This window comes from Crotalus tigris, unplaced genomic scaffold, assembly GCF_016545835.1.
Source record: "Crotalus tigris isolate CLP2741 ecotype Arizona unplaced genomic scaffold, ASM1654583v1 scf7180000018030.5226217, whole genome shotgun sequence".
In the NCBI taxonomy this organism is placed as follows: Eukaryota; Metazoa; Chordata; class Lepidosauria; order Squamata; family Viperidae; genus Crotalus; species Crotalus tigris.
Genome location: NW_024096786.1, coordinates 4,488,882 through 4,514,480, shown reverse-complemented (window position 1 = coordinate 4,514,480; position 25,599 = coordinate 4,488,882). Strand labels below are relative to the sequence as shown.

At 35.2% G+C, this 25,599-nt stretch overlaps 1 protein-coding gene across 2 annotated transcripts; it reads right to left on the bottom strand.

Moving 5' to 3' along the window:
- Positions 1 to 1,165: 1,165 nt before the first annotated feature.
- On the bottom strand, positions 1,166 to 25,054 carry PCMT1 (protein-L-isoaspartate (D-aspartate) O-methyltransferase). Of its 2 annotated transcripts, none has more exons than XM_039346898.1 (8): positions 24,802 to 25,054; positions 16,629 to 16,733; positions 12,681 to 12,712; positions 10,464 to 10,568; positions 9,625 to 9,745; positions 8,559 to 8,644; positions 7,846 to 8,015; positions 1,166 to 2,936 (listed from the first exon to the last, which is right to left on the bottom strand). In XM_039346898.1, the coding sequence occupies exons 1-8, from the start codon at positions 25,046 to 25,048 to the stop codon at positions 2,924 to 2,926; spliced, it is 879 nt and encodes a 292-aa protein (XP_039202832.1). In that variant the 5' UTR covers positions 25,049 to 25,054; the 3' UTR covers positions 1,166 to 2,923. The 2 variants fall into 2 exon arrangements, with proteins under 2 accessions (XP_039202832.1, XP_039202833.1); XM_039346899.1 differs by having other exon boundaries at positions 7,793 to 8,015; positions 24,802 to 25,046.
- Between the last annotated feature and the right edge of the window lie 545 nt (positions 25,055 to 25,599).

Below are 25,599 nucleotides of genomic sequence, written 5' to 3'. Positions count from 1 at the left end.
ACGTGATAGCTGCTTCCTAAATAATTAGGGTTTTAAAGCATTTCAGATTCAAAGGGAAAAAACATTTTAAAACATTTTAAGTGTGCACAGGCCTGAACACAGCACTTGTTAACAACACATTAAGCTAAATGTGTCTTTTTCCAGGATTGCAGTCATGAAGGGCAATTGTACAACTGCAGGAAAAGTTACAGCTGCTTTAAAAATTGCCAGGAGGTATTACATAAATACCTTTATGTGCTTTTTCTTTCTCAGATCCAAAGTGCTATTTAGTTATAAAAGCAGTATCTTTTCTTAAATAATAAAAAGATGTGCTTCCTAATTCACCTCCAGTGGACTGGAGCATGAATGGAGGTATTTGAATAAAATGGAGTGTCAGAATCATCAAAAAGTACTCCGACGTGCCCATAGGTTTTTCATTAAAACCTAACATGGAAAGGCTAGATATCATATCCATATCAACACAAGATTGTGTATTTGCTTAATATATATCAATACTAAGATTCATTGTCCTTCCCTATGTCAGCCCTCCCTACATTCAATGCAATACTTTGTCAAATTATACTGTACTGTTCACCAAATATTTTGCAGAACAGTAGGAAAATAAGGAGTCATTACACACTGTGAAACACTGATTAAAATTAGAACTCATTTAAGTCAATTTAAGTAGACCTAAAGCACAAAAACCTTATATAATAAAGACTGATTTGCCTAAAAGTATATTTTTTTCTATTTTCACATACAGCACAAAAGATCTTAGTAGGACTATATGTAATGGAGAGTCCATCCTCTTCTGTTTTCTGATGCTTTATATGTGCCACTAAGTGTAAGCTGAGGATTTAAACACCAAAACATGAAGAGCAGTTCTTACAGACACAATAATGCCAGTATATTCATCTCCAGATTTCAACATTTTGCACAATGATTCATATTATCTGCAAAACAATTAGTTCTTTATTTCTCTCAAAGGGTTTTCCCCCTCTTTTTTTGACTGGTCACAGATTTCTTCTCAGAACTGTGTAATAACATAAACTCTTTTTAAATTTAAAATCTGTGTTTAATAAGGCTTAAACTTAGCCATTTCCCCAAACCTGCATTAGCTCATGTTTTATAAAGGCCATATGAAGTCATGTTTGCAATAATTTAAGTAACATTATAAAGCTGACTCTATAATTATTAAGCATTTATTTAATAAGGGTTAATTCATTATATGCAGTAGTAGTTCTAGAAAATTAAACAATGGATGCTACACTCAAAGTATTTCATGTTACTTTTTACTACCCTATGTATTTGACTATGTTACATGGCTTCATAAATTTCAGTTGTTGAGAACAACTCAACTGTTAAACAACCATGATAAATTAAATATATGAAACTATTTATACAAGGTCATTGTATTATTTAAGTAAAATATGTTTTGTCACTCTAACTGGTGATAATGAAAATGAGGGAGAATAGTTCTTTTTATTCAATTAGGGAAAGAGCAGGATTTGCATCTCTTTTTCAAAAGACTTGGAGTTAGGGTTGTTTTTTTTAAAAAAACCTCTTTTTTTCTCAAAGTTATTCTAGTCAAATCCCAAATAAATTATTTTGTCCAAAGCAATACATTAAAATGGCTTCCCAATTAGAACAGCAATGATACAGTATTAACACATTAAGTTGAAATATTTAGTGTATTCACACATTTTTCAAATGGCATCTTATTGCTATGAAGATGGCATAAACTTGAATTGCTTTTTAAAATCAGAATCATTGGGCTTGCTTTGTATAAGCGTGCATGCTCATTTTTCAATGAACTAAATAGACAAAAGTCTTCAGAAATTGTTATAGAAATGTTAAGGCTTATTCATCAATGTAATTGACATTGCTATCATGTGGAATACAGTTGAATATAAAGCGGACACTTCTATCCCAGTATCTGTTAAAGGTTGATGGGATTGAGTTATTTCTTCTTTGTAATACTAGTTTATATTTTCTGGGATACTGAAGAAACTCTGAAGCTGGTTGATCAGTAGTTTTTCCAATGCAAGATGAGTACCCTGGAGGAAAACTTCTATATTGGGGAAAGTGAACTTTTGGTAGAAATATTTTCAGCAACCTCTCAACTACCCAGGAGATCTCTATTGAAAACATTATTTGCCACACCTTTTTGCTTTTGATTTTATTTGGCAAAGCAGCATTGTGAGCTGTTCAATGATTAGGACATAACTTACACAGTAATTGTTATATTACACTCAGATACTTCAAGTCTGTAAATCAGCTAGAAATAATACGCAGCTATGAATTTCTTAGCTATGCTACAAGGAAAGGAGGGGAACTATGTTAGTTATGTCCATCCTGAACAGCAGCATAAAATAAATGTTAGCCTTGTTGATGCTTCCAAGTGTATATACATGTTTGATTTCCTCAGTGAGAAGAAAAGCAGCTGATTGTATATGCTACATGCTAGTCTATAATACCATGTTGATAGCTTTGAAGAAATTCATCTGATTTTAGTTGGATCTAGGAGTCAGCTGAACACAAATCTTAAGTGTGCAGATAGCATAAGAAAGTGCAGGTAAGCAGTTTGGTGAACAAACACTGGAGCTGAAATGTTTAGAAAGTTTCCGAATTGAAAAATAAAAGAAGATAAATTGCAGATACATCTGCTTATCTGCAGACATATATCACTAACAGATGAAAATAAGGGCATATTGAAAGGAAACAATTTGCCCAGGTTTAATTTTTTTCCATCAGTCCATTATCAAACTTGCATTAAACCTCTACAAAATTAAAAAAAACAAAAACAAAACCACTTTTCCATGCTGATAACAGTGTAACACGGTCCAAAACAAGCTGCAATGCTGTTGGTTTGGAAAAAGCTTTTTAAGAATTGGAGATGATCGGTCCACTGTTAACACTATGTTTGGATCAGATGTTGTAGCTTTTATATTTCATCCCTGCAAAAACCAAAAGAAAAAATTTAAGTCTAGTTTTCACATATATTTCTTAAAATTCAGCTCATTTTCAGATACTGCTGAAAAATTAAGATTCACATACTGAATCAAATGGTCAGCATCAAAGTAACAGTCACATTAAACAAAACAAAATGTGATTTTTAAATAAAATAAGTCCCTATCCCTTCATCTATTTTATGGAAATGTCAGTAAAAATGCCATCAATTTAAAAAATTATGTGGCTACCTTTATTTTTCTGAAGACATGAATATTGTAGCTATCTGCAGACCATTTACAGTAGAGATTCACTTGCAACTATGATCCAATTACTTATACCTGTGCAAAAGACTGCATAATGGGAAATCTGAGTTCAAAATTTTATTGCAGAATTTTGATAAAACTATTTCCCTCTAGAGAAACTGGATTTTGCCTGCACGAATGAAAACTATTATAAGATGAATAATATTTAATGTGGAAAAGGATCAGAAAAGCAGCAAGAAAAAATTTATTCCCCTCCCACCATCTCCATTGCTCCCCAATATCTTAAATAATATAAAATAGGATTGGTTGTCAAAAGCAAATTATTCATTAACATGGCCCAATGTCTCTGCTTTGAGAATGTTAGTTCTAACTGCAGCCTCTCAGGTTTTAAATGTTACTTGCCTTCTGCTACAGACACCTTTATTGGCAGTAGGACAATGGCTTCTAAGCATGGCCAGTTACACTACATGCACTTCAATGATAAAATATTATCAAATGTGCAAAATGGCTTTCTTATTCAAATATAAAGTATCAATCCAGTTTAAGTAACAATTATATTACTGATAGATTTTAAAGCAAGGATGTGCAACTTCTATAGTAAGAGAGGTTAAACACCATTTACAATAAAAAATGGAATAGTGACCTAACATTTTTACTTGATTTTGTATTACTGCTGCCTTAAAGACTTTTCAAAATATAAATTAAATATATAATTACACAGTTTAGACCCCAATACCAAACATATAAAATAGCCCACAGAAACATATATGTGTGTCTATGTGCACACACACACACGTGCAGCATGTGTGTACATATACATAAGTGATATATACACATACGCATATACATCTACATACATTCCACAACCCCAAATGCATATATCTGCAAGTATAGTACACTAATGCAGACTAGCACATGTAAAACCAAATTGAAAGAGATAACTGAACGGATATGAAAGATAAGAAAATAACATCCTGACCTAAACTATTACTATAGTATATTACAAATGGTTGAAAAAAATCACATCAACTTTTACCAATGAAGTGCAGGGATGCTATGCATGTTTTGAATGAGATCTAAATCAATTTTGAAATATTACACTCAGGAGATATTTATATGTGCTGCAGATTTCATACTACCCACCTTCCAAGAATTTTTTTGTCTTTCCCAAATTCATATAAACTAGGGATCACAATTTTTTGAGTGGTGGACACCACTGGGTAAGTACATATGATACTATAGACTGCCAAAATAAAAGGTTTTAAGTATAACATTTTAAAAATATCTCTGCCTCAAAATATAACTATCAACAATAATAAGAGATCTGGGGCAATTTTCACATTTAGAAAAAATACTAAAAGTCAGTGATCAAAATCTGCCACTGTCAAAATGAATAGTCTGGGATATTATTGAAGATTTAAAAAAACAATAATCCAATTTACATCTGAATCTACTCAGCAGTAAAACCCAAAGGGCTGAATCTAGAGTGTGTGGTCTATCAAATGAAAGGCTTCATTCTCTGCTGATCTCCTTCCCCAAAGCATGAAAATTCACTTCTGATTATATTTTAGAAAAGCAATTCAGAAAGCATTAAGGGCCTAAAGGAAACATAAAACCTTTTCATAAGTGGGAACAAAGACTGCATCAAATACACTGACACTGACAGTAGTCACTCCAAGAAAAATGAGTAATAAATTACAATTTTAATTTCTCAAGATTCTTTCCCAAGGACCCTTAGATTTCAGCTATGAATCAGAAGCTCTCATAGGCATTTATTATAAACACAGATGGAGGTGCAATGAAGAGAAAAGGGAAGCATAAATGATGGAATAATGTGGAAATTTCAGATTCAAATTATAGGATAAAAAAGAAAGAAGAAAGACAGAGATACATGCAACATAATGATGACGAATGCTATCAGAGAAAAAACAATAAGGGTAAGTATAAAGCAGGAGCAGCATGAAGGATTATGGATTTGAGGTTATAACTTGTAGCCATAATTCTGTACAAATTAGTATTTTTTTAAGTTACCATATACTGTATGCAATAGTTTTGTTTTGCATAATGTATAATTCAGAAGCTGAAAATCACAAGATGTGATTTTTTTCAAATTCTCTTTGCTGTGGTTCAATTAAAATGTTTAAAACTTTTATGTTGAATCCAGCTAAAAAATGTATGTTTCAAGTTTGTGAAATTATTCCAAATTACTTGATGACCAATAAAATGTACCATAAAAGTGCGATAGGTAAAGGCAACCTTAACATCTGTGTGTTTTGGGCTACATAATAAAAAAGATATTTTTATATCTTCCCATGGCTTTTTTAGTTGGCCTTTTGGGAGCTACAGCCTAGAACACCTGAATGACATCAGGTTCCCCACCCTAAACTAGAATATTAGAGAAACTATGTCTATGGAGATTCCCAGTCATCCAGGTCATAGTTATCCCAAAGATGTTTTTCATGAGACAACTTGACTTCCTTGTTTTTCTTTGAAGATATTTTGCTTCTCATTCAAGAAGCTTCTTCAGCTCTGACTGAATGGTGGGGAATTCCAGTCAGAGCTGAAGAAGCTTCATGGGTGAGAAGCAAAATGTCTTCAAAGAAAAACAAGAAAGTCCAATTGCTTTGTGAGAAACATCTTTGGGATTAGAGAAATTAATATGTGACTAGTCTACTAGGTCTTGTGACAAAGCTTTGAGCTGATACATGGCAGGAAGTTTGTTATTGGAGATTAAGAGAAATAGAAGCAATCTACTAACCAGTTTACCCTTGCTATTGTCAAATATTTTCATGAAGTATTATAGTAAAGCCAAGCTATTTTCTTCACTACATTGGCTGGTAGGTTTTTCTTCCATAGTATACACTGATATTCTGTAAAGAGATCTTCTAGTTGGTTGGTTTCCAAGTTCTTTAAACAATATTTGAATTAATGGATGTTGTAGTATTTTTATAATTTAATAATCTCCAGATGATTATCTATAAAAAATTTGGTACTTAACTTCCAACCTGGACTTACTGTTAGTCTTCAATAAACTAAAAAGATTCTGGCTCAAGTTGTCATGAAAATTAGATATTTCTATTGTATGACTCAGAAAAGCTTTATTTAAACCACTTTCACAATTCCATAAAATAAAGCAATAATTTTCTGTGTAAAGAGATTTGACAACAATCTCCCATATAACTACTACAGGAATAGAGATTTGCTATCTCTTGCTCTCTTTTCCATATTTTCCCCCTTATTAGTTACTGTACCAAGTTACAACAGAATATTTCAAAAATGCGTATTCTGGCCTAAGGCCAGTCGTGATGTTATAAGCAGATATGCAACTGAGAGCAGAAGGACGAATGAGAGCACCATCTGTCACCAGTACTTATTTATAACGAAGTGAAGTAGTGCTACCTAAAATAGACATGTATAGGCTTGTCCCCTTCCCCACCATATAGAGAATTAATTATAGCAACAATAAGAAAAATATATTTGGAAGTAATTTGGTTATGAAAAGATATTAGGCAAGTGCTAAGCTTTGAAATAAATGAGAACTTACAAGCCTGCACTAAGTATAAAAGCCTGGAAGGACCAATGCACATTAATGAGAAAGGAATGCAATACCATATTAGTCATTTTCCACTGCTATCACAGGATTCTCCTGTGTTGTAGCTTCAAGCATAGGATATAGATATATTTTATGCATAGAACAATGATTAATTTGCTCCACAGAATTTAGATATTTGAACATGGAATCACATAAAATGTACTATCGTACATTTAGTATTTACAATTGCTGAACTTTTAGTAAATTCAACTGCTATGCATTTCAATAATTCATTGAGCACAGGCGCTTTACAACTGGTACAAAAGTCAATATTATATAATTTCTATGCCAGTAGCAAAGTGAGACTGATTTACTTATTTATAAATTAATAAGTGGCAAGTGTTTAATGCTGACTATACTTATGTCTGTGCTGTATTACTGGATAATTAGCAAGCTTGGACAAATCATATGAGTTATTTAAACAACTTAGTTGAACAGGAAGAACAATCTGTCTGTTTGAAGAAGATCAAACAATATTCATCACACTTAAAAGAAATATTCTGATACATGCTAATATAAAGAATTTGGCTCAACAGTTTTTGTAAGCATAACATATTTCTCTAAAATCAGTTTAGTTGAAATTAGAATATATCATTTGTGTTGTTTCCTCTAGATTTCTGAGCTATGTTTAATTTTTTAATGACTGGGAAATAAATTGAGTTCATTATTTTTTAAACCTACAGAGGTTACCAAAGTAACCGTTACTTTTTTCCCCTCTCTGCTGAAATCAGACCTAAGAAAAAGCAACTTTAAATTTAGGGAATACCTTTAAGCAATGGAGATTATTATTTAACTTATACTATAGAATTTAAAGAAATAATAAATTAAACTGAAATAACATGCAATCCATGCAATTCTTTTTTTTAACCTTTTAATGTTGCACATTAAAAAAACTGCATGGTTATGCAGCAATGCAAGACTTCCAATGCATAATCAAGCACAAAGCAGTAGTGACAACAAATGATGCAGTGGCAAGTTACCCTCTTAAGAATCAAGACCATTTCACCTTGTATATGCAAGTATGTGGAAGAAGAAAGTTGAACTGAAAATCATTTCCACCTGGACCACTGCTTCTCCTTATCTGTTAAAGGCACATATATCACTCCCATCAGAGGCTTCATTTTGACACTGCCATCTTCTAGCTTATCATATTGTTCCAGCATCTGGTTTCCTCCAGCAGGCCCAACAGGTAATATTAACCTTCCACCAGGTTTTAATTGATCTATAAGCTATAAATTTTAAAAAATATTAATACCACAATGTATAAAAGCAACAATCTTGCAATATATAGAACTGCAAAACAATAATTCCTCCATTACTGTAGTGCAAAATTGACTGAAATGGTTTTTAGGCCTAATAAGATTAGAAGAACAGCTCAACCCCTTTCTATTCTTTACCCCATTATAGTTGAAATATACATTTTGGGAAAGAAAAAAAAAAGTAGGAAGCAACTTGTAGAATCTTTATCTTATTCATGAACCTATATAAAAATGAATGCAATTTGGGCCTGGCTTCTAACAGCTTTTTAAAACTCAAACATATTATAGCCTCAAATTCCAGTAACATGATTTAATAAGTTTAGTATATCTAATTAAATTTCTATCTCTGCAATATGTTTATGCTATCAAGAAATCAATTAAACATATTTAAACCATGTGTAAGCAAATTCTTAACCCTCTTCATTTAAGAGATTTGGTACGAAGTACATATATCTGTCTCTCTCTCTTTCTTTCTCTCTCTCACATACACAAATACATATATGTATTACTTACTGCTTGTGGTACAACAGGTGCAGCAGCTCCAACATGAATAGCATCATATGGAGCTTCTTCTGGATATCCTAATCTTCCATCCCCCACTGAAAGAAAAATAGGACAAAGAATTTAATGTTATTAATCAAAGCACTAAATTTCTACTTAAATGGTTAAACATTTTTATGAAATATCAAAATTAATTGAAATGAAACTTCAAATGTAGTAAAAAAATAGCCATTTAATTTTTGATAGCATTACCAATTAGAATTCATAGTGCAAATGATTAAGGTTGGAGAATATCATGGTATAAATATTTCTAACATAATGTACTTTCCTAAGAACATATGGATAGGTTTCATAGATAAATGTAACTTACAATCTATAAGCTCTGTCCTTGTCCATTTTAGCTCACAATACTAGCCAGAAGGAATAAATAACCTTGTTCAAGTATTAATTGACTAAATTTTTGTGAAAAATAAAGTTTTTCAAGTGCTCTGCAAGATATAATTGTTAGAGATGGAGGACACGGAAGTTCATAATGATTGTTTGCTAACAGTTCTTTAAAAAAAATGCTCAATAGCTAATTGCTGTTTAATTCCACAATCTTTGAGATGTGATTATATCATCTACTTTGACCAGTCTATGGCAAAGAATAGGGTCCCACTGCTTAAATAGTGTCATTTGGGAACACTAGTAGTTTTCTCTATGTTGCTATGTCTGTCTTAAGGAAGAGCATTGCCTGCAAAATTCAGATGGCTCCAACACTTAAAACTAGCTATTCCCTCCTCCTTTAATCAGGAAGTGTTATTTTCAGTGATTACTCTGGCTGTCTTCATTTTGTTTAATTGACTTGTGTATGATAATTTTTTGCTATTTTTGGAAAAAATTGTTAACATTCCTATATTTCTATGGTTTTTTTTTTATCTGTATGCCATTCTGAATCTTTCTGATCAGGTAATTATATAAATTTAATTTAAAAAATAAAGAACAAGAGAATGTAACCTAATTTATAAACACAAAATTTAAATTCTATACTATGCAAGTAACCTGTATTTATTTCATTGTAATATTCTCTAGTACTTACCAATTAGTTTCACTCTTCCTGAAGACAGCAATAGAGGGTCATCCTTTTTGACGTTATTTATTGAGTCATCAACTAATTCTTTAATATGATCAATTCCTACAACTTGTCCTTTGGGACCAACCTGAAACAAAATCAAGAGGATTATTATTCATACTGGTGAAATATGTTGCCAGTTACATATATCCTTGCCAGCCTTCCTTGCCCCCACACAGATGCCACTGAAAGATGTGATAAGGGTACCAATTAGCTTCAACTGATAAAAGAAATAGTTCTTCTATTGTTCTAGAGAACAAACAAAAGAAAGACTAGGTAAAATTAAACATTTGAAGTTATTACTAAAGATAAATGTAGATGTAGCTAGATGTAGTTTCCAAGTCTACAGATTACTGTCACAGGAGACGAACAGATGTTGCATGCCTTACAATGTTCTGGACAGCAAATCAATTGCCTACTTGCTGTCTACATCTAAAATGATTTGAATGAGATATTAGATACCACTTTAGTGCATAAATTACTTGGAATTTCTTGCTATTTATTTTTTAGGATTTTTTTTCCCTTTCAAAAACTTCAACTATTAGGTGAGATTTTTTTTTTTTAAAGTCAATTAGCTGGTTTTAGCTATTCCAGTTTCATGCACTTTCTTGAAGGCAATATTTTGTAGACAAGATAACTTGGGTACAGCTAGTCAAAGTACAAAAAAGTATAAAGGAATATTCTTAATTTTAAAAACTAAACCCCTGTAACTCTTTTTGAAAAATCTCTAAAAATTAAAACATAATTACTCTATTGATTAACAACAGCAAAACATTTCATTTATTTGATAAAATCAAATTTCTCACCATCCGGGCAAAGCATGAAGTAAGAATACCACTTCCAGATCCTACATCAAGGGCTTTGGCTCCTTCATGTAACTGTTCATATAGAAGTTCTAGAGCATATGCATGCTAACCAAAAAGAATAAATAAATAATTTACTTTTATTCTGCCCACCATAAAATCTGTTTTTATAAAGATTTAAATGTACTTTTAAATGCTCAAAAGAAAACAGTATTTCAATTAAAACAAACAGATAGATACTGAAATATTATAGTTTCTACATTAAAATTTCAAGGCAAACTAATAAAATTCAATTATTAATTAAATGCATTTTTAAAAGCACATCAAATGTAAGATCTGGGCTGTACTACTACACCTGAAATGTGTACTCTGAATGCACAGTAGTTTGCCAACTGAAAGAAAAGAGTACTTCTAAAACAGTGTTTCTCAACCTTGACAATTTTAAGGCATGTGGACTTCAACTCCCAGAATTGAAGTCCACATGCCTTAAAATTGTCAAGGTTGAGAAACACTGTTCTAAAACCTCCTTTCCCCTTTCCATCTAGAGCTACCCAATCTGAATCTATAAGCTTGCAAAATACCAATGCCAAATGAACCTGGACCTAGGAAAAATGTTCTAAAGAAAGCTTAAAACACAAAAACCATCAATAAAGAGTATTTCCAGAAGATAACTGTACTGTGCGAGGCAAGGCAGCCAGGTAGCCAAGGGGAAGGCATTACTTCACTGCCCAGCAGGCGGATCACCTTGCCAGCAGAGATGTGAGGTGCAGAAGATTTGTGTTCCGGCACCTTCCCTTCCCAGTAGAGCTCCTTCCTTTGTTCAGGGCAGTATACGAACTTCTTTGTGTGGGTAGAAATGCACAGTGTGTGCAGAACCCTCTTGACTGGCAGCAGGCTAAGACTGCTGAAGTGGAGCAAGCACACTAGGAGCCTGGCAACCAGGGACATAAGGAGAAGACAAGAAGTTGACGGTTGTGCCAGCAGCAGCATACAGTGGTCTCTTCATCTGGACCATACTCTGCAAGGCAGCCAAAAGGGAAGAGATGGTGTGGGGGGGGGGGGAGAGGCAGATGAGGGGAGTTGAAGCAGGGATAGTTTGTGCAGGACAGGAGAATGTGATCACAGGATGCTGTGACAGTCGTAAATGCAAGTCAGTCACCAAGCGCTAAATGTTGATCATGTGACCATGGGAATGCTACAATGGTCATAAGTGCAAGGACCATCTGTAAGTATGTTTTCAGTGCTGCTGTAACTTTGAAATTTGAATAAATGAACATAACCCAAGGACTACTTGTATTTTCTCCCAAAACAACTACATGAACTTTATTAATATATAAAAGAGTAAAACAATTTTAAAAAGCACTGGTGAAATGTTAAAAGATATTATTTCTAGACTGCATTTTTATTGTTAATCTGTCTTGCTCATATTAATTTTACAAGTAGCTTCAGACATCTTCTATTTTTCTCACTTAATGTTTTCCTACAGCTTCAAAAGAGCTGTAGTGGTGCAGTGGTTAAAATGAGTATTGCAGGTTAATTCTGCTGACCGCTAGGAGTTCAATTTCTCACTGGCTCAAGGTTGACTCAGCCTTCCATCCTTCCAAGGTCGTAAAATGAGGACAATGTAGGGAGCAATATGCTGACTCTATAAACTGCTTAGAGGGGGCTGTAAAGCACTAAGAAGTGGTATATAAGTCTTAAGTATCATTGCTATTGCTATTCTTCTATTTTCTTTTTATTAAACCATAGAAAATTTGTTGAGGAATTATGCAATAATTGCACAATGCCTTTGGCTGGTATCAGTAGACACTGCCTGCTTGGAAGCACCCAAGATCTTTTTAATTTTAGGTAACTAAGATGTGAATGAGGAACAGGATGAAATAATGAAAAAGAAGTAGGCAGATTACAGAAAAAGACACACTGCCATCAACTACATTTGTAGTTGGAAATGCTTTCCAAACCAGGATAAAGAATATGCTATTCAGAAAATGTTTTAATTTGTGTTGAAATGAATAGACCTACAGAATTTAGAAGATTAACACATACATTACATTCTAATATTAAATGAATCCTCTCTCATGAGACTTCTGTAACAATAAATTATCAGTCTTTAAAGTTAACACAAGACCTTCATTACTTTAAGGCAAATAAATTGGCAGTTAAAATGTGGAGGCAAGATTTAAAGTATGGAATGGTAGTAGTTAGAAACCTAAGACTTACCATGTGTGGAGCACTGATTGTTGCTTGAAATCCTACAAGACAAAGAAAATTTTCTGAGTAATATCAAGCATATTCAAGTAAATAGATTCTGCTAGCAGTTGTGTTTCAGCCAGCTGCCATATGACTAAGTGAGCAGGAAAGAACAAACAAAGATCATTGGACAACAGTGATCTTGGATTGGGAAATATTGTACTGATATTTCTTGTGCTAAATATTCATAAAATCTAAGAATCAAGCTCAATTCCTAGTGACTTCATGGACATGAACGTGTTAATCTTCTTGGCAACAGCATCTCCTTACATTCTTCTAGGATGTTTTTTCAGCTTCCTACAATGAAATATTATGTAACATTATTTCCATAGCTGTTATTTTACTTTCATCTCCTTGTCTTATATCTGATTACCCACACCTAGATTTTAATGATTTATTTAAAGATATTCATAATGTTTGTATTTTAGCAACTATTACTTATTAGAATTAGTATTTTTAACAATTGTATTATTAGAAATTGCTTCAGAAAAAGTATCAAGACAAGTATCAACAATCAAGACCTTTTTTCAACCAAACCTTTTGAATTGGTATAATAACAATTTTAGCTATTGTTTTCACTGGCTCCGAAATGATTCATACTTTGTTTTAATTTCTATAGATAAAATAAAAATGATATACTGTAAGTGGACGTTTATTCATTATCTACATGCAGGTTAACAAATTATCTTAATTTAATAAGCTCCACAACTATTGTATAACATTTATTTTCTTAGGGATAAAAATAGATCAAAAATAACCATGCTAACTGGGAATAACAAACTTGCCTTCCGTTTACAGTAAATAAGCTTTATTTGAAAACTAAATTCAATGGAATTGACTGAAATAATTGCATATAATACTCCAGGCTTAATGTCATATTTTTCTTTTTTGCTGTTTCACATGTAATTGATACCATTCTTCCCTGACAAATGCATACAACTTTAAAATACTATTTTTATTTCTTTAATTACCTTTATACCTTTCCTTCTCTTCAGGAATTAAAAGGGGGATGCAACAATTCCACCCACTTTCATGTTATTATTACAACAATGTGGCGGCATATATTTGGATGAGAAATAATTACACAGTTTCATAACAGAATAGATGAGTAGATGAAATCTCTCAGCCCCAAATATTCTTCACTATACTGGCTCCACTATTTGCTCCAATTCTAATCGATGGTATGGAGGCAGATGTTTACAGAAAATTCATATTTTAGCACAATTTTTCTGATAAGTATATATAAATACTTGGCAATGAATTCAGGATACTGAAAAGAAATTCTAGCACTGATACAATGCCTTGGTAAGGCCACATTTGGAATACTGCATCCAGTTTTGGTCACCACGATGTAAAAAAGAGGTTTAGACTCTAGAAAGAGTACAGAGAAGAGCAACAAAAATGATTAGGGGACTGGAGGCTAAAACATATAAGGAACAGTTGCTGGAATTGGGTATGTCTAGTTTAATGAAGAGAAGGACGAGGGGGGACATGATAGCAGTGTTCCAATATCTCAGAGGTTGCCACATCTAAGAAGAGGGAGTCAAGCTATTCTCCAAAGTGCCTAAAGGCAGGACAAGAAGCAACCGATGGAAACTAATCAAGGAGAGAAGCAACCTAAAACTAAGGAGAAATTTTCTGATAGAACAATTAACCAGTGGAACAATCTGCCTCCAGAAGCTGTGAATGCTCCAACACTGGAAGTTTTTAAGAAGAGACTGGACAGCCATTTGTCTGAAATGGTAGGGTTTCCTGCCTGAGCAGGGGATTGGACTAGATGACCTCCAAGGTCCCTTCCAACATTATTATTATTATTATTATTATTCTGTTGTTGTTAGCGTTGTTATAAAAAGAATGATTTTCAGAACAGCAACAATCAGAATAAATACACAACTCTATAAAAATAGTTAACTGACTTGAAATGTAAACTAGCAGAAATTTGAAATCAAAGACAGAAGCAACTTCAACTTTTCTTGATGGGAACAGTTAATTAATTTTGAGATCATATGTTAGCAATTTCCAATTATTTAAAATGAAAATAACTATATTTGCACCTGTTCTTAGGCTTTTATTATAAACTATGACATCAAAATAAAAATACATCATCATACAAATGATTATGCAACTGGATCGTAATTGATACATCTATATACATATTGTCATTTGTGAAATATCATGATATATGTATTGGCATTTACCCCCACCTATCACCTCATTGAAAGTCTATGTTTATAGCATTAAAGAAATCTACCAATATCAAATGCCAATATTAATAAAACACAAGTTCAGTTATATATTGGATTTATATATTTTATACAAACCAAACAAATCACATTTTGACTTAACACAATGTGTGACTCCAGGCACAGGCTTGTTGAATAACTCAGTCAAAGAAACAATAGATCCTTGCAATGAAGGAATGCAATCACTCTTCTAATTCATACAGCAAAAACAGCTTATACTTCCCACATATATGTTATACTTATACTTTTTCATGATATATGTTGCTGGTGTTATAAAAAAAAATCTGTAACTATTCTATTGTTCCCACTTTGTGCAGCAAAGGATTTGTCCACTACTACCTGATTTTGAAGAAGCAAACAGCTTAAAATAATTTTGAAATCTATAAGTTTCTGGTTCTGTATAAGAAGGCACTAATTTTGGTTCTTTAATTAAAAAACCTCAATATATAGTTTATTCTCCTCCAGAGACTTCAATGGAGAATATCAGTATGGGAAAAAGCTTTTCCTGAGGTATGCTAGTCAAGCCCATTAAGAGCATTATAAAGTTCACTGAACCATTATGTCTTGCCTAGACTTAGTTTTGTTCCTGAACTAGGTTGTGAATATTGAGAAAGTTTTTTCCTTTTGTTTCAGTATTGCAAACCCCAATCACAGCTGAAACCACACACTTTTGTTGGGAACCTAGATGTCTATAAATAATTATTAAATTATAACTTTTAACATAATTTAAAAGTGATCATTAAAGAGAAGTTATATTAACTACACTGACTCCCCACTGACTCATTTGCACACTGGGCTAAGTACTATAAACCAGGGGTGTCAAACTGCCGGCCCGTGGGCCGGTTTCATCATACCAGAGCCACGCCCACCCCATTGCCGGCAATGGCGAAAAAGCTCCAATACGTCACGCGACGTCACATGACGTCGTGAGTTTGACATGCCTGCTATAAACTATAGTTACCATGACTAGTTTTATACACACTAAATCAAAATCAAACAAATTACATTATAGCTAAGTGCAATGCATTAATCTAGCCCATATTTCATCTCTTAGTTACAAAAGGCGAATACCCAAGAACATAGAATTTGCATCACAAATCAAAGAAATCAAGTTATATCAATAAATGTAGAAGTTTCTCATGACTATTAGATTATGAATCCATTTTTTCCAGCTTCTTGCTTCCAACAGTGACAGACAAAATATTCGTGAATAAAAGAAATTCACAAGCAGAACATGAAGATAATGATTTGCTATGCTATATGTTCCACACATTCAGAAATATATTGCCTCAGAACAAAGAGACTGAATTTGGTCATGATGACTAAGTGCCATTGACAAATCTGGTATCTCATATAATTTTTATAACCACTTGGAAGCATGAATTCTAAATAATTAATTTGGGGGCTGGAAAAATGAGTTCCAGTACTATCTAGAAAATAAATTTCAACACTCCTACATTATGATATTACTTTCCACAAATTTATATTATGTTCTTCCTCCACTGTTTTCCCCCATTAGTAATTTCTTGTAGTAAATATATTCTCTGGTTATTTTACCTTTTTTTCCCTAAAACCGTGACACATTTTTGAAGCATGCAGAAAGCAGGCTCAGATTCAGAATCTTTAAGAAAATCAAACATTTAGATAGTTAATCTAACAGAATATATATATATACCTATTGACTGAGGTGAATCCATATATGGGTTGCATTTTGCATAATGGCTTCGGTCTGTGGCAAGCATTACTTCAAATACTTTATCTGATTTGATTATTCCATTTTCTGAAAAAAAGGAAGATTTTAGTCAAAATGTAATAATGTTAATGCTATTAAAATTTCAGCTGCATCCATGGTTTATATACTATACGAAATGCTAAAATATATCTACACATATATTTATTCTTAAGAAGCCTCTGGTGGATTTTAGCCAAACTACATTTTTATAATCATAGCACCTAAAAATATAGCCAGCAGAAATTCTATTATTTTTACATCAATTTATGTGCAAACTATAGAAAAGAAACTTCTAGTGTTTTGAAACTAGTTTTTATAAAATAATATGAATCAAGAACCTTTGAGTTTGTGCCACTGATACTGCAGTAAACTACTTATTTTTAAATATGTAGACATATAGTGTCTGTGTACATACTATACACACAGACATATATATTTCAAGATTCAAATATTTCAAAATCAGTTCAGAAATGACATCAACATTTATGAATGAAAGTACAAAAAAGAGGGAAATCAACATTCCTCCCATAAGGTAGCTAGTAAAAAAAAAAAAAAAGCTTAGGTGGTGGCTTCTTCCTTTGCTCTTATTTGGGGTTCTGAAATGGAGAAAAAATAATATGGTCCAAACACATGAGGTCCTCAGACATCTCTGAGAAGGTACTGTTTTCATTACTGTTGTCAATATGCCATTGATATTTGAAGGCATCACACTGGCAGAAATCCGGTATGATTTGCAGCTGCTTTCAGAGTAACAGAGAGCAGAAGAGTTGGTGAAATGTTTTTCCGGTCTATGGCTTCATTTGTTCTTTGGAATCACAGTGTCTGGCCTCTAAACAATGAATGATTTAGAGGAACAATGCTTGCCAGTTTTCAACCTGCAGCTTTATTTGTTCTTTAAGGCACTGTAAGACTTTAATAAATTTTCCTAGTTTTAACTCTTTGCTTTTGATCTAAAGACTTTTATTTAGAAGTTTGCTAGGTTTCTGCAGCAGTACTACAATTTATTATTATTAAATTTATTTACTGCTCATCTTGCAATTCAAAGTGACTCTGAGCACCTTACAGTGAGATAAAATATACAAATATATAATTATAAATATAAAAACAGATTACAAAAATCAAAACAAACTAAAAAAATGTTTGATCCTAGCCTCTAAAATTATCTATAATGCCTGTCCCCATTGCACCAGAATAACATTCTGATACAGTACATTCCATTTGCTAGCATAGTCTATTCTGATGCCCATTTGATTTCCTTGTTCCTGTTTTCTCCGTATGTTCAGCCTTTCTTTCTGTTCAGCCTCCAGAATGTTTCAGTCTGCATTCTATTGCCCACAGATTCTGAGAGCTGCAAATGACACAGACACAGCTGCAGCTCATATAAAGAAATACAAAATTGATTGTATTAAGCAAACAAAATTCAAATACATAGAATAACAATGAAATGAAATAAATACATCAAGGGAAAAATGCAAATAATGTTGCTTTTACATAATCCAATATAAAATATATACAAAACCACAGATTATTATTAATATCAAGCCAAGTAAATCTAATCTATTATCACTGTTTTTTCAGTTTAGTTTTCCAAAGAACAGCTACTTTCATAAGCTGAGCAGTGGTATAAATCAAACACATAAATGGCTCATTATCTCATTACAACATTCACTAAAAAAATATCAACAGCATTCCCATTGAGGAAGATATGAGCAACTGATATAATCTATATTCTGCACTTCAAAAGAAAAAAATAAATTATGTTGGTATCTACCCAACTCAATTGCTGATATGAAACATATTCCAGTTGCAACCCATCATTTCTTTTGGGGAAATATATAAAAGATTCAGAATATAGTTGCAACAAGAGGTGGCTTTTAAAATACCGGTACATCTGTGACTATGTACAATAACTATGCATGTCTCATTTAGGAAATACAGCTTCTTATTTGTTCCAGTGATATTTGCCTCTTGAATTGGTTTCTACAGTTTATGATGGATAAAAGTTTGCTTCTATCCCTATAAAGTATAGCCCATATTATTCAGCAAATAATGATTTCTGCAATATTAAAACATGAGATTGTTTATATTCAAACTAAGTTTATAGTTATCTACATATCAGAGAACTTTTACATTTTCTGCTACCTAGTCTTTAAAGTTACTATGACAAGGACTGAAATCAAGAACTTTTGTCTGCAAAGAATATGGACTATATGAATATGAACTGAGCTATGGACCATCTTCTATAAATAATATTTGTTTCATATCTCACACAAGGACTCAGATTCCACTGAGCCTGAAGTATCCTGGTACAATAGCTGCCATGTGCAACATAAACTACTCAGGAAAGAAAAAAATGTAATGTTTTAAACATTAAAAACTACTCAAGGAAAGGGAAGCATTAAGCTTCTCCTTAAAATAATTAATTTATAATACCAATCTTGTATTAACATGGCAAAGATTATAGCTACGTAACATATGATCCATATTACAGTACAGTTCTTTACTTTTAGCAGAACTTCCAAGTCATTGTTATTACTATCAATTTGGTATTCTATACCAAAGGATTATTTAGGTTTGTTTTAATAAATATTCCTATGCTTTTGTGAGATGTAAATAGGTTAGAAGAGTTGAAAATTTATATTTTATGTTAATGATTATTCAGTTCCTAAAAAAACCCCTCAAATTGTTTGCCTACATATGTACAGTATGTGAGCTTCCAAGATATATCTTATCACTGGGGTTACTACCAATATTTTCAAAATTAATATATTCCATAACTTTTAAATCTATATACTACTAAAACTTTTGAATCTGTAACATTTAATTGGGCAAAATGGTGCACTGTAGGGCAAGACCTTTTGGACCAAGATACCTCAAACTGCTTACATCCAAAATCCTGAATCTAGAACCTTCAATTCCTTTGATGGAACTGATATTTGGTAAATTTTATCAAAGTTTTATATCATAAAAAATATCGTTAAACATTTTATGACATAATACAAAATGTTGTAAAATTTTCTTGTGATCAACTCCTGATGTTTGATTGTGCTATACCAGGGGTAGGCAACCCAAAACACTTAAAGAGCCACTTGGACCCGTTTCCCACCAAAAAAAAAACACTGGGAGCCGCAAAACCATTTTGATATCTAAAATGAAGATAACACTGCATATATCCTTTTTTACCTTTATTATAGGTGTGTGTGTGTTTGTGTGTGTATGTATGTGTGTGTGTATGTGTGTGTGTGTGTGTATGTATATGTATGTATGTATGTGTGTATATATATATATATATATATATATATATATATATATATATATATATATACACACACACACACACACACACACACACAGGTAAAAAAAGGATATATGCAGTGTTATCTTCATTTTAGATGTCAAAAGGGTCTCTCTCTCTCTCTCTCCCTCCCTCTCTCTCTATCTGCCCTTGGTCTGCCTGCCACTCCTCTTCCCCCGCTCTTTCTTTCTCTCTCTCTCTCTTTCCTCTCTCTCTCTCTCTCCCTCTCTCTCTCTTTCTCTCTCTCTCTTTCTCCCCCCCCCCTCTCCTATCTGCTGCTCACCTGACAAGCGTCAAGCTGTTGTCCAACAAGATAAGGGGTAGATAACCTCGTCTCTTTTATGACTCATGGACTTCAACTCCCAGAATTCCTGAGTCAGCCTAGCTGAGCTAGCTAGCTCTCTCCTGCCCTTCCTGCTTCCTGCAGAGACGCAGCAAAGGGAGGAGCTCCGCCCAGAAAGCTTTTCAGCTCCTCGGAAAACACTGTGAGTCCACTCTCTTTTACATACACACACACACACACACACACACAAAAAACCACAAACACACAGAGAGAGAGAGAGAGAGAGAGAGAGAGAGAGAGAGAGAGAGAGAGAGAAGCAGGGAAGCGCAATTCCTCTCTCTGTCTGTCTCTCTCTGCAAAGGCAGAGGAGGCTGGGAGCCGCAGGGGAAGGCTCAAAGAGCCGCATGCGGCTCCAGAGCCGCAGGTTGCCGACCTGTGTGCTATACAATTCAATATTGGCTATTTTCAAGGCAGATGCATCTCTGAATATCTCCCTGAATTTTAAAGGATTTTCCCAGTGAAGGCAGTACATTAAAAGTTTAGTTATTATTGAAGGTATTGAGGAATCTGGTAAGAAAATATCTCTGAAACAATAACCCAGTTGATCATAGTGTGTCTATACAATGGGGGAGGATGTAGACAAAAAGTTTAAAATTCATATAATTTAAAAGAAAAATGTTATAAGATGATGTATCGCTAATATTTAACACCAGATAAATTATCTAGAATGTATAAAGGTATTTCAAATGAATGCTGGAAATGTAAATGTAAAGAAGGGACTTTTTCTCATTTATGGTGGACATGTGATAAAGCAAAGAAATATTGGAGTAGGATTCATATCTTAATACAGAAAATTCTTAAAGTGAAGATAAAGATGAAACCAGAAACTTTTCTTTTGGGCTTAATGGAAAAAGACTTGGGAAAAAAAATTGGAACTTTGATTTTATATATGTTGATGGCAGCAAGACTACTGTACGGACAAAAAAGGAAGGATAGTTAGATTCCCACTATGGATGAATGACTACAGAAGCTGATAGAGTTGGTAGAGATGACTAAATTGACTGTTTCAATTAAAGAAAAGAATATAAGTACTTTTGTTTCTACTTGGAGACTGCTTCTGGACTTTATGCTTGAGGTGGAAAAAAATGAAACTTTGATTTTGGGTTTTACTGATTAGATTGATTTATTATAGAAATGGCTAGTTTATACTATTATGGGAAAGTAAAAAGTTGAGTTTCGATGTTAATGCTCTATTCTATTGCAACAGAGAAAGTCGGAAGTCAATGCCTTTTCTTTTCTTTTCTTTTCCCCTCTCCTCCTCACTTTTCTTTCCCCTTTCCCTCCCCACTGTGTCCTATTATTTGCTTTTCTATTTTTGTATTTTATTCTATAATCTAATAAAATGTTAAAACTGAAAGATGGAAGTTACACCCATTGCAGTGCCCCCCCATGGTCACATGATCAAAATTTGGGTAATTGGCAGAATGCCCACACCTACAACGACAAGAGTGCTGTAACTGCCACCCCCCATCCATCTCCCCCATTATCTCTGCCCTTTTGGCTCTTGTGCATTCTGCTTTGCAGGCAGCAAATAGCTCCAGAGCTACCACATACCCCAAAGCCATCTTGGCTATATCCATGGACAGGGATTGCAAGGAAAGGATCCAGCAGAACTGTCTCAAAGTAGGATCTGACTTTGCCACCTGATTTTTCCTGTGCCTTTGCATCCCTCTTCCAAACCCTCATTTGCCTATTGGGTTTTTCCAGAATAAAAGCAACAGTGTTCCCTCTCCTCCAACCTTATAGTTAGTCTATGTCTGCAGACATTAAGTTGCCCTCTTTAAAAAAAACTGCTGCCAAAGGAAGATCCAAAGGAAGGAGGCAAACTAAACTGGAGTCAAAGTTCCACACCTCCTCTGCCCACCCCACCCCTTCAACCCTCCAATTTGGAAGAAAAATCTCAAAGAGGGTTCAGGCTATTGGCTTCTTATAGTCAATGAACGTATGACTGGGGCTTAATACCAAAATAATACAGCCTCCCACACAGAGCTTTTCCCATAGACCACCATTGCCACTTTATCTCCCAATCCGAGTATCTGTCCCTAAAAGGTTATGTTCAGGTATGAACTGAATTCCTGCATCATGTTTCTTAAAGAAGAGGTCCCCAACCCCCAGTCTGTGAACCGGCACCAGGCTGCAGCATACGAGAAACCGGGCTGCACAAACAAGCGAAGCCCCAGCCATGGGATGCAGGTAGCACATGAAACCATGCTCCCTCCAGTCCACCGGAAAAACCTCTCCCCACAGAAACAATCCCTGATGCCTAAAAGGTTGGGGGCCTCTGTCTTAAAGGAAATGCTTTTCCTGATGTAAAGGAAAAGTAAAAGGCAGCAATGGCTCAGCTTCTCCAATTAACATTGGTTACATGTGGCTTCCTAAGCCACCCCCACCCCCCAAAGTTTTCCCATTAGGTGAAACCATTTTTGACTTCTCCATTAGCTAGCATTCTTACTTGCACTGCTCTGCTGGGGTGGGCTGCATGTTGGTGAGGGCAATTGAGAATGAACTTGGGTGGCTATGCAGCTCTTGAGCTGCTTGTTGGCCCACAAGGCTGCGCAGTTAAGAGGGCAGAGATGGATGGAAGATAAGAAGATGGAGGGAGTTGGAGGCAATCCCTTACCTCAGTAGCTCACAACAACAGAATGGGGATTGTGGTTGCTAAGCAATGCGGTCATGTGATTTCTCACATTACAACTGCATTGTTTAGTGACCAACATCCTGGTCCCAATTGGGGTCATAAGAAGGACTGCCCACAGTTCACTAAATATTGAAGCAAATATTAAGCTCAATTTAGCAACTGGTGGCTCTGCAAACCCCATTAATACTAGAAGCAGCTTTTAGCTTATCCCTACAGCATCAAGGGGAAAAGTAATAAATAAAGTAATATCTACTTCTATATTGTGGAAAATGCAGATATTCGAGTATAAAGTATCACAGTCTTTCCTAATTTCAAAAGACATGGAGTAGGAGGTTACATATCTTAGCAAGCAAAATATTTATATTTGACTAGTAACAGTCTTACTTCAGTAGGGCTTTAAAATTACTTCTATATTGGGCCAAGAAACAATGAATAGCCCAAAGTGCCCATGACTAAGATTTCCCCAGTGCTAGTTCCAAACCTGAAGCACTATACTGCAAAAGGCTTAAGTGCACTATATTTTTGAAAAATTAAGAAATGGGATAATAAAATATAATACCCAAATTATTTCCTCCTACTCTAGCTATTTACTTGTCTGCATTTCTACTCTATTCGTTTACAGTATCTTCACAAATGAGACAGTAGAACCAGACTGGAAACTAAATGAAAAGCAGACTAGATCAGGTGTAAATGATTGTTTTTCCATTTTATGAACAAGGATGCATATTATTATGACAAATTTATTTGTGCTGAATATCTCACTGCATGGAAGAGCAAGAATCTTAATGTTTACCTTAGTCCTGTAAACATGAACTTTAATGTTTCATAACGAATTACCCCAAAATACTATTTATTTAAGGCAGATCTGGAAGTCCAGGAGCTTTATATATGTGGCCCTTCCGATGACCCTCTCTCTGAAAAAAGCCCTGAACAATGAGGAAGTTCACAGGATGCGTTTAAACTCCCAAATTCTGCCAAACTAAGTTTTATTACAATTGCATTACCTATTCTTATTATATGACAACGTGCAACATGTTTATTCTCAACAAAAAGGGATGGCAGCTCAAGCCAACGAAGATCATTATAATAACTGATAAGACTCACTCTAAGAGAGGAAATGTTGCATAATAAGCAAGTGACAGAAGAGACAGGCCAACTGCCACGCTTTCCTAAAAGCACTTTTAAAGTTTTTCTCCTCTCTCGGCAACCTCAGGGACTAGAAACTTAAATCTGCCCAAAGATCTACCATCTGGAACCCTTACATTTTTAAGACACATGCATTAACAGTGGACCAGAGTTCAGGAAGCTACGTATGCGCAGCCTCACAGCACATGCCATAGTCATAAAGATCCCTAGACCCGAATATAGAAAGAAGAGCTGAACGCTAGGCGAAGAAGAAATCCCACGAGAGGAGCAAAGAAACCAAGGCTTGCGGGAGGGAGGCTCCGGGCGCTACTCCCACCGCCGGGCCTGGCAGCGAAGCTATGCGGATACTGCCCTTCAAAACAGGGCTTTTCCCGCAGCAAGAGACACGCCCGCCTGGCAGCGAACGCAGCCCACACAGCAGCCGTGAGCGGGAAAGTTCACACCGCCCCCGCTTTAAGTCTCCAGATGTCCCCCAGTGTCAGTTGGCTTTTTTTCTTCCACCTCCCCCCCTCCCCGCCCCAGCGCACGACGCAGAGGGCCACAAGAATCCTAGCGGTCACTCCCTAGCAACGGCTGGGAGCTAATGGGTGCATGCCTGCGTCTGGTTTCAAGAATGGGCAGCACGCGCAGTGGCCCCTCCCTCTGCCTCCTCCCACTCTTTTCTTTCTTCCCCGAGCCGGGCGCGCACACATACTGCGGAGATTGTGGATGAGCTCCGAGTGGCTCGTGCCTCCAGACTTCCAGGCCATTGTTAGACAGACTCTGCGGATCAGGTAGAGAGCCGCCTTCAGTGCCGCGACTGCGCACAGGAGTTTCCCCAGGAAGGACACAACCTCTAGCGCCGATACAGGCGCCGCCTCCTCTCCTCCCGCAGCAGCGGCTGCCGCTGCGCGTCCGCCGGAGGGAGGGACTGCTCCCCCGCCTCCCAGCGCCCTCGACATTCTGAACGGCCGCCGCCGGGCAACCACGACCGGTGTGCGCAGGCGCAGTTAACCGAATAAAGGGGACACGGCGACCCAGTGAGGGAGGGGGCTAGAGATGCTGCCTGAGAAGGAGGATGGGTTGTCGGGGGATAGGAAGATGTCTAAACGGAAGCATGTGATTGAATTTATATATAACTCGGAATGTGAAGTGGGAAGGTTCTTGGAGTGAGGCTGCAGGTTTACAAAATGCTTTTCAAACACTTGAAATATAGGCCGATACTAGGATTAAACACTGCTTGCAGGCATACAAACAGCCATATGCATCTTATGTGTGCACTAAAGCAGTGCACCTGCTTTGTATAAATAGCAGTCCGCTGTGTTCACACTATGCATAGTCTTGGATCAGTGTGTTGTGTGGACTTCACTTGTGTGATAGTGGCTGGCTGAAGGTGTGCAAACCCAGGTAATTATGCATGTCAGTTGAACATGGGTTGTGTAAAACATTAATACAAAGAAATACTGTACTTGCACCTCATGGCAGAATCATAGCTGCTTCTCAAATTAATGCT

What these genes read in the sequence shown, in the direction of transcription:
- PCMT1 (XM_039346898.1), bottom strand. Translation starts at nt 25,048, where the DNA reads ATGTCGAGGGCGCTGGGAGGCGGGGGAGCAGTCCCTCCCTCCGGCGGA. An exon ending in CAATCAGTGCTCCACACATG is followed by an intron (nt 10,569 to 12,680) that starts GTAAGTCTTAGG and finishes CTTTTTGGTTAG; the next exon opens with CATGCATATGCTCTAGAACT. An exon ending in CTTCATGCTTTGCCCGGATG is followed by an intron (nt 9,746 to 10,463) that starts GTGAGAAATTTG and finishes ATTTTGTTTCAG; the next exon opens with GTTGGTCCCAAAGGACAAGT.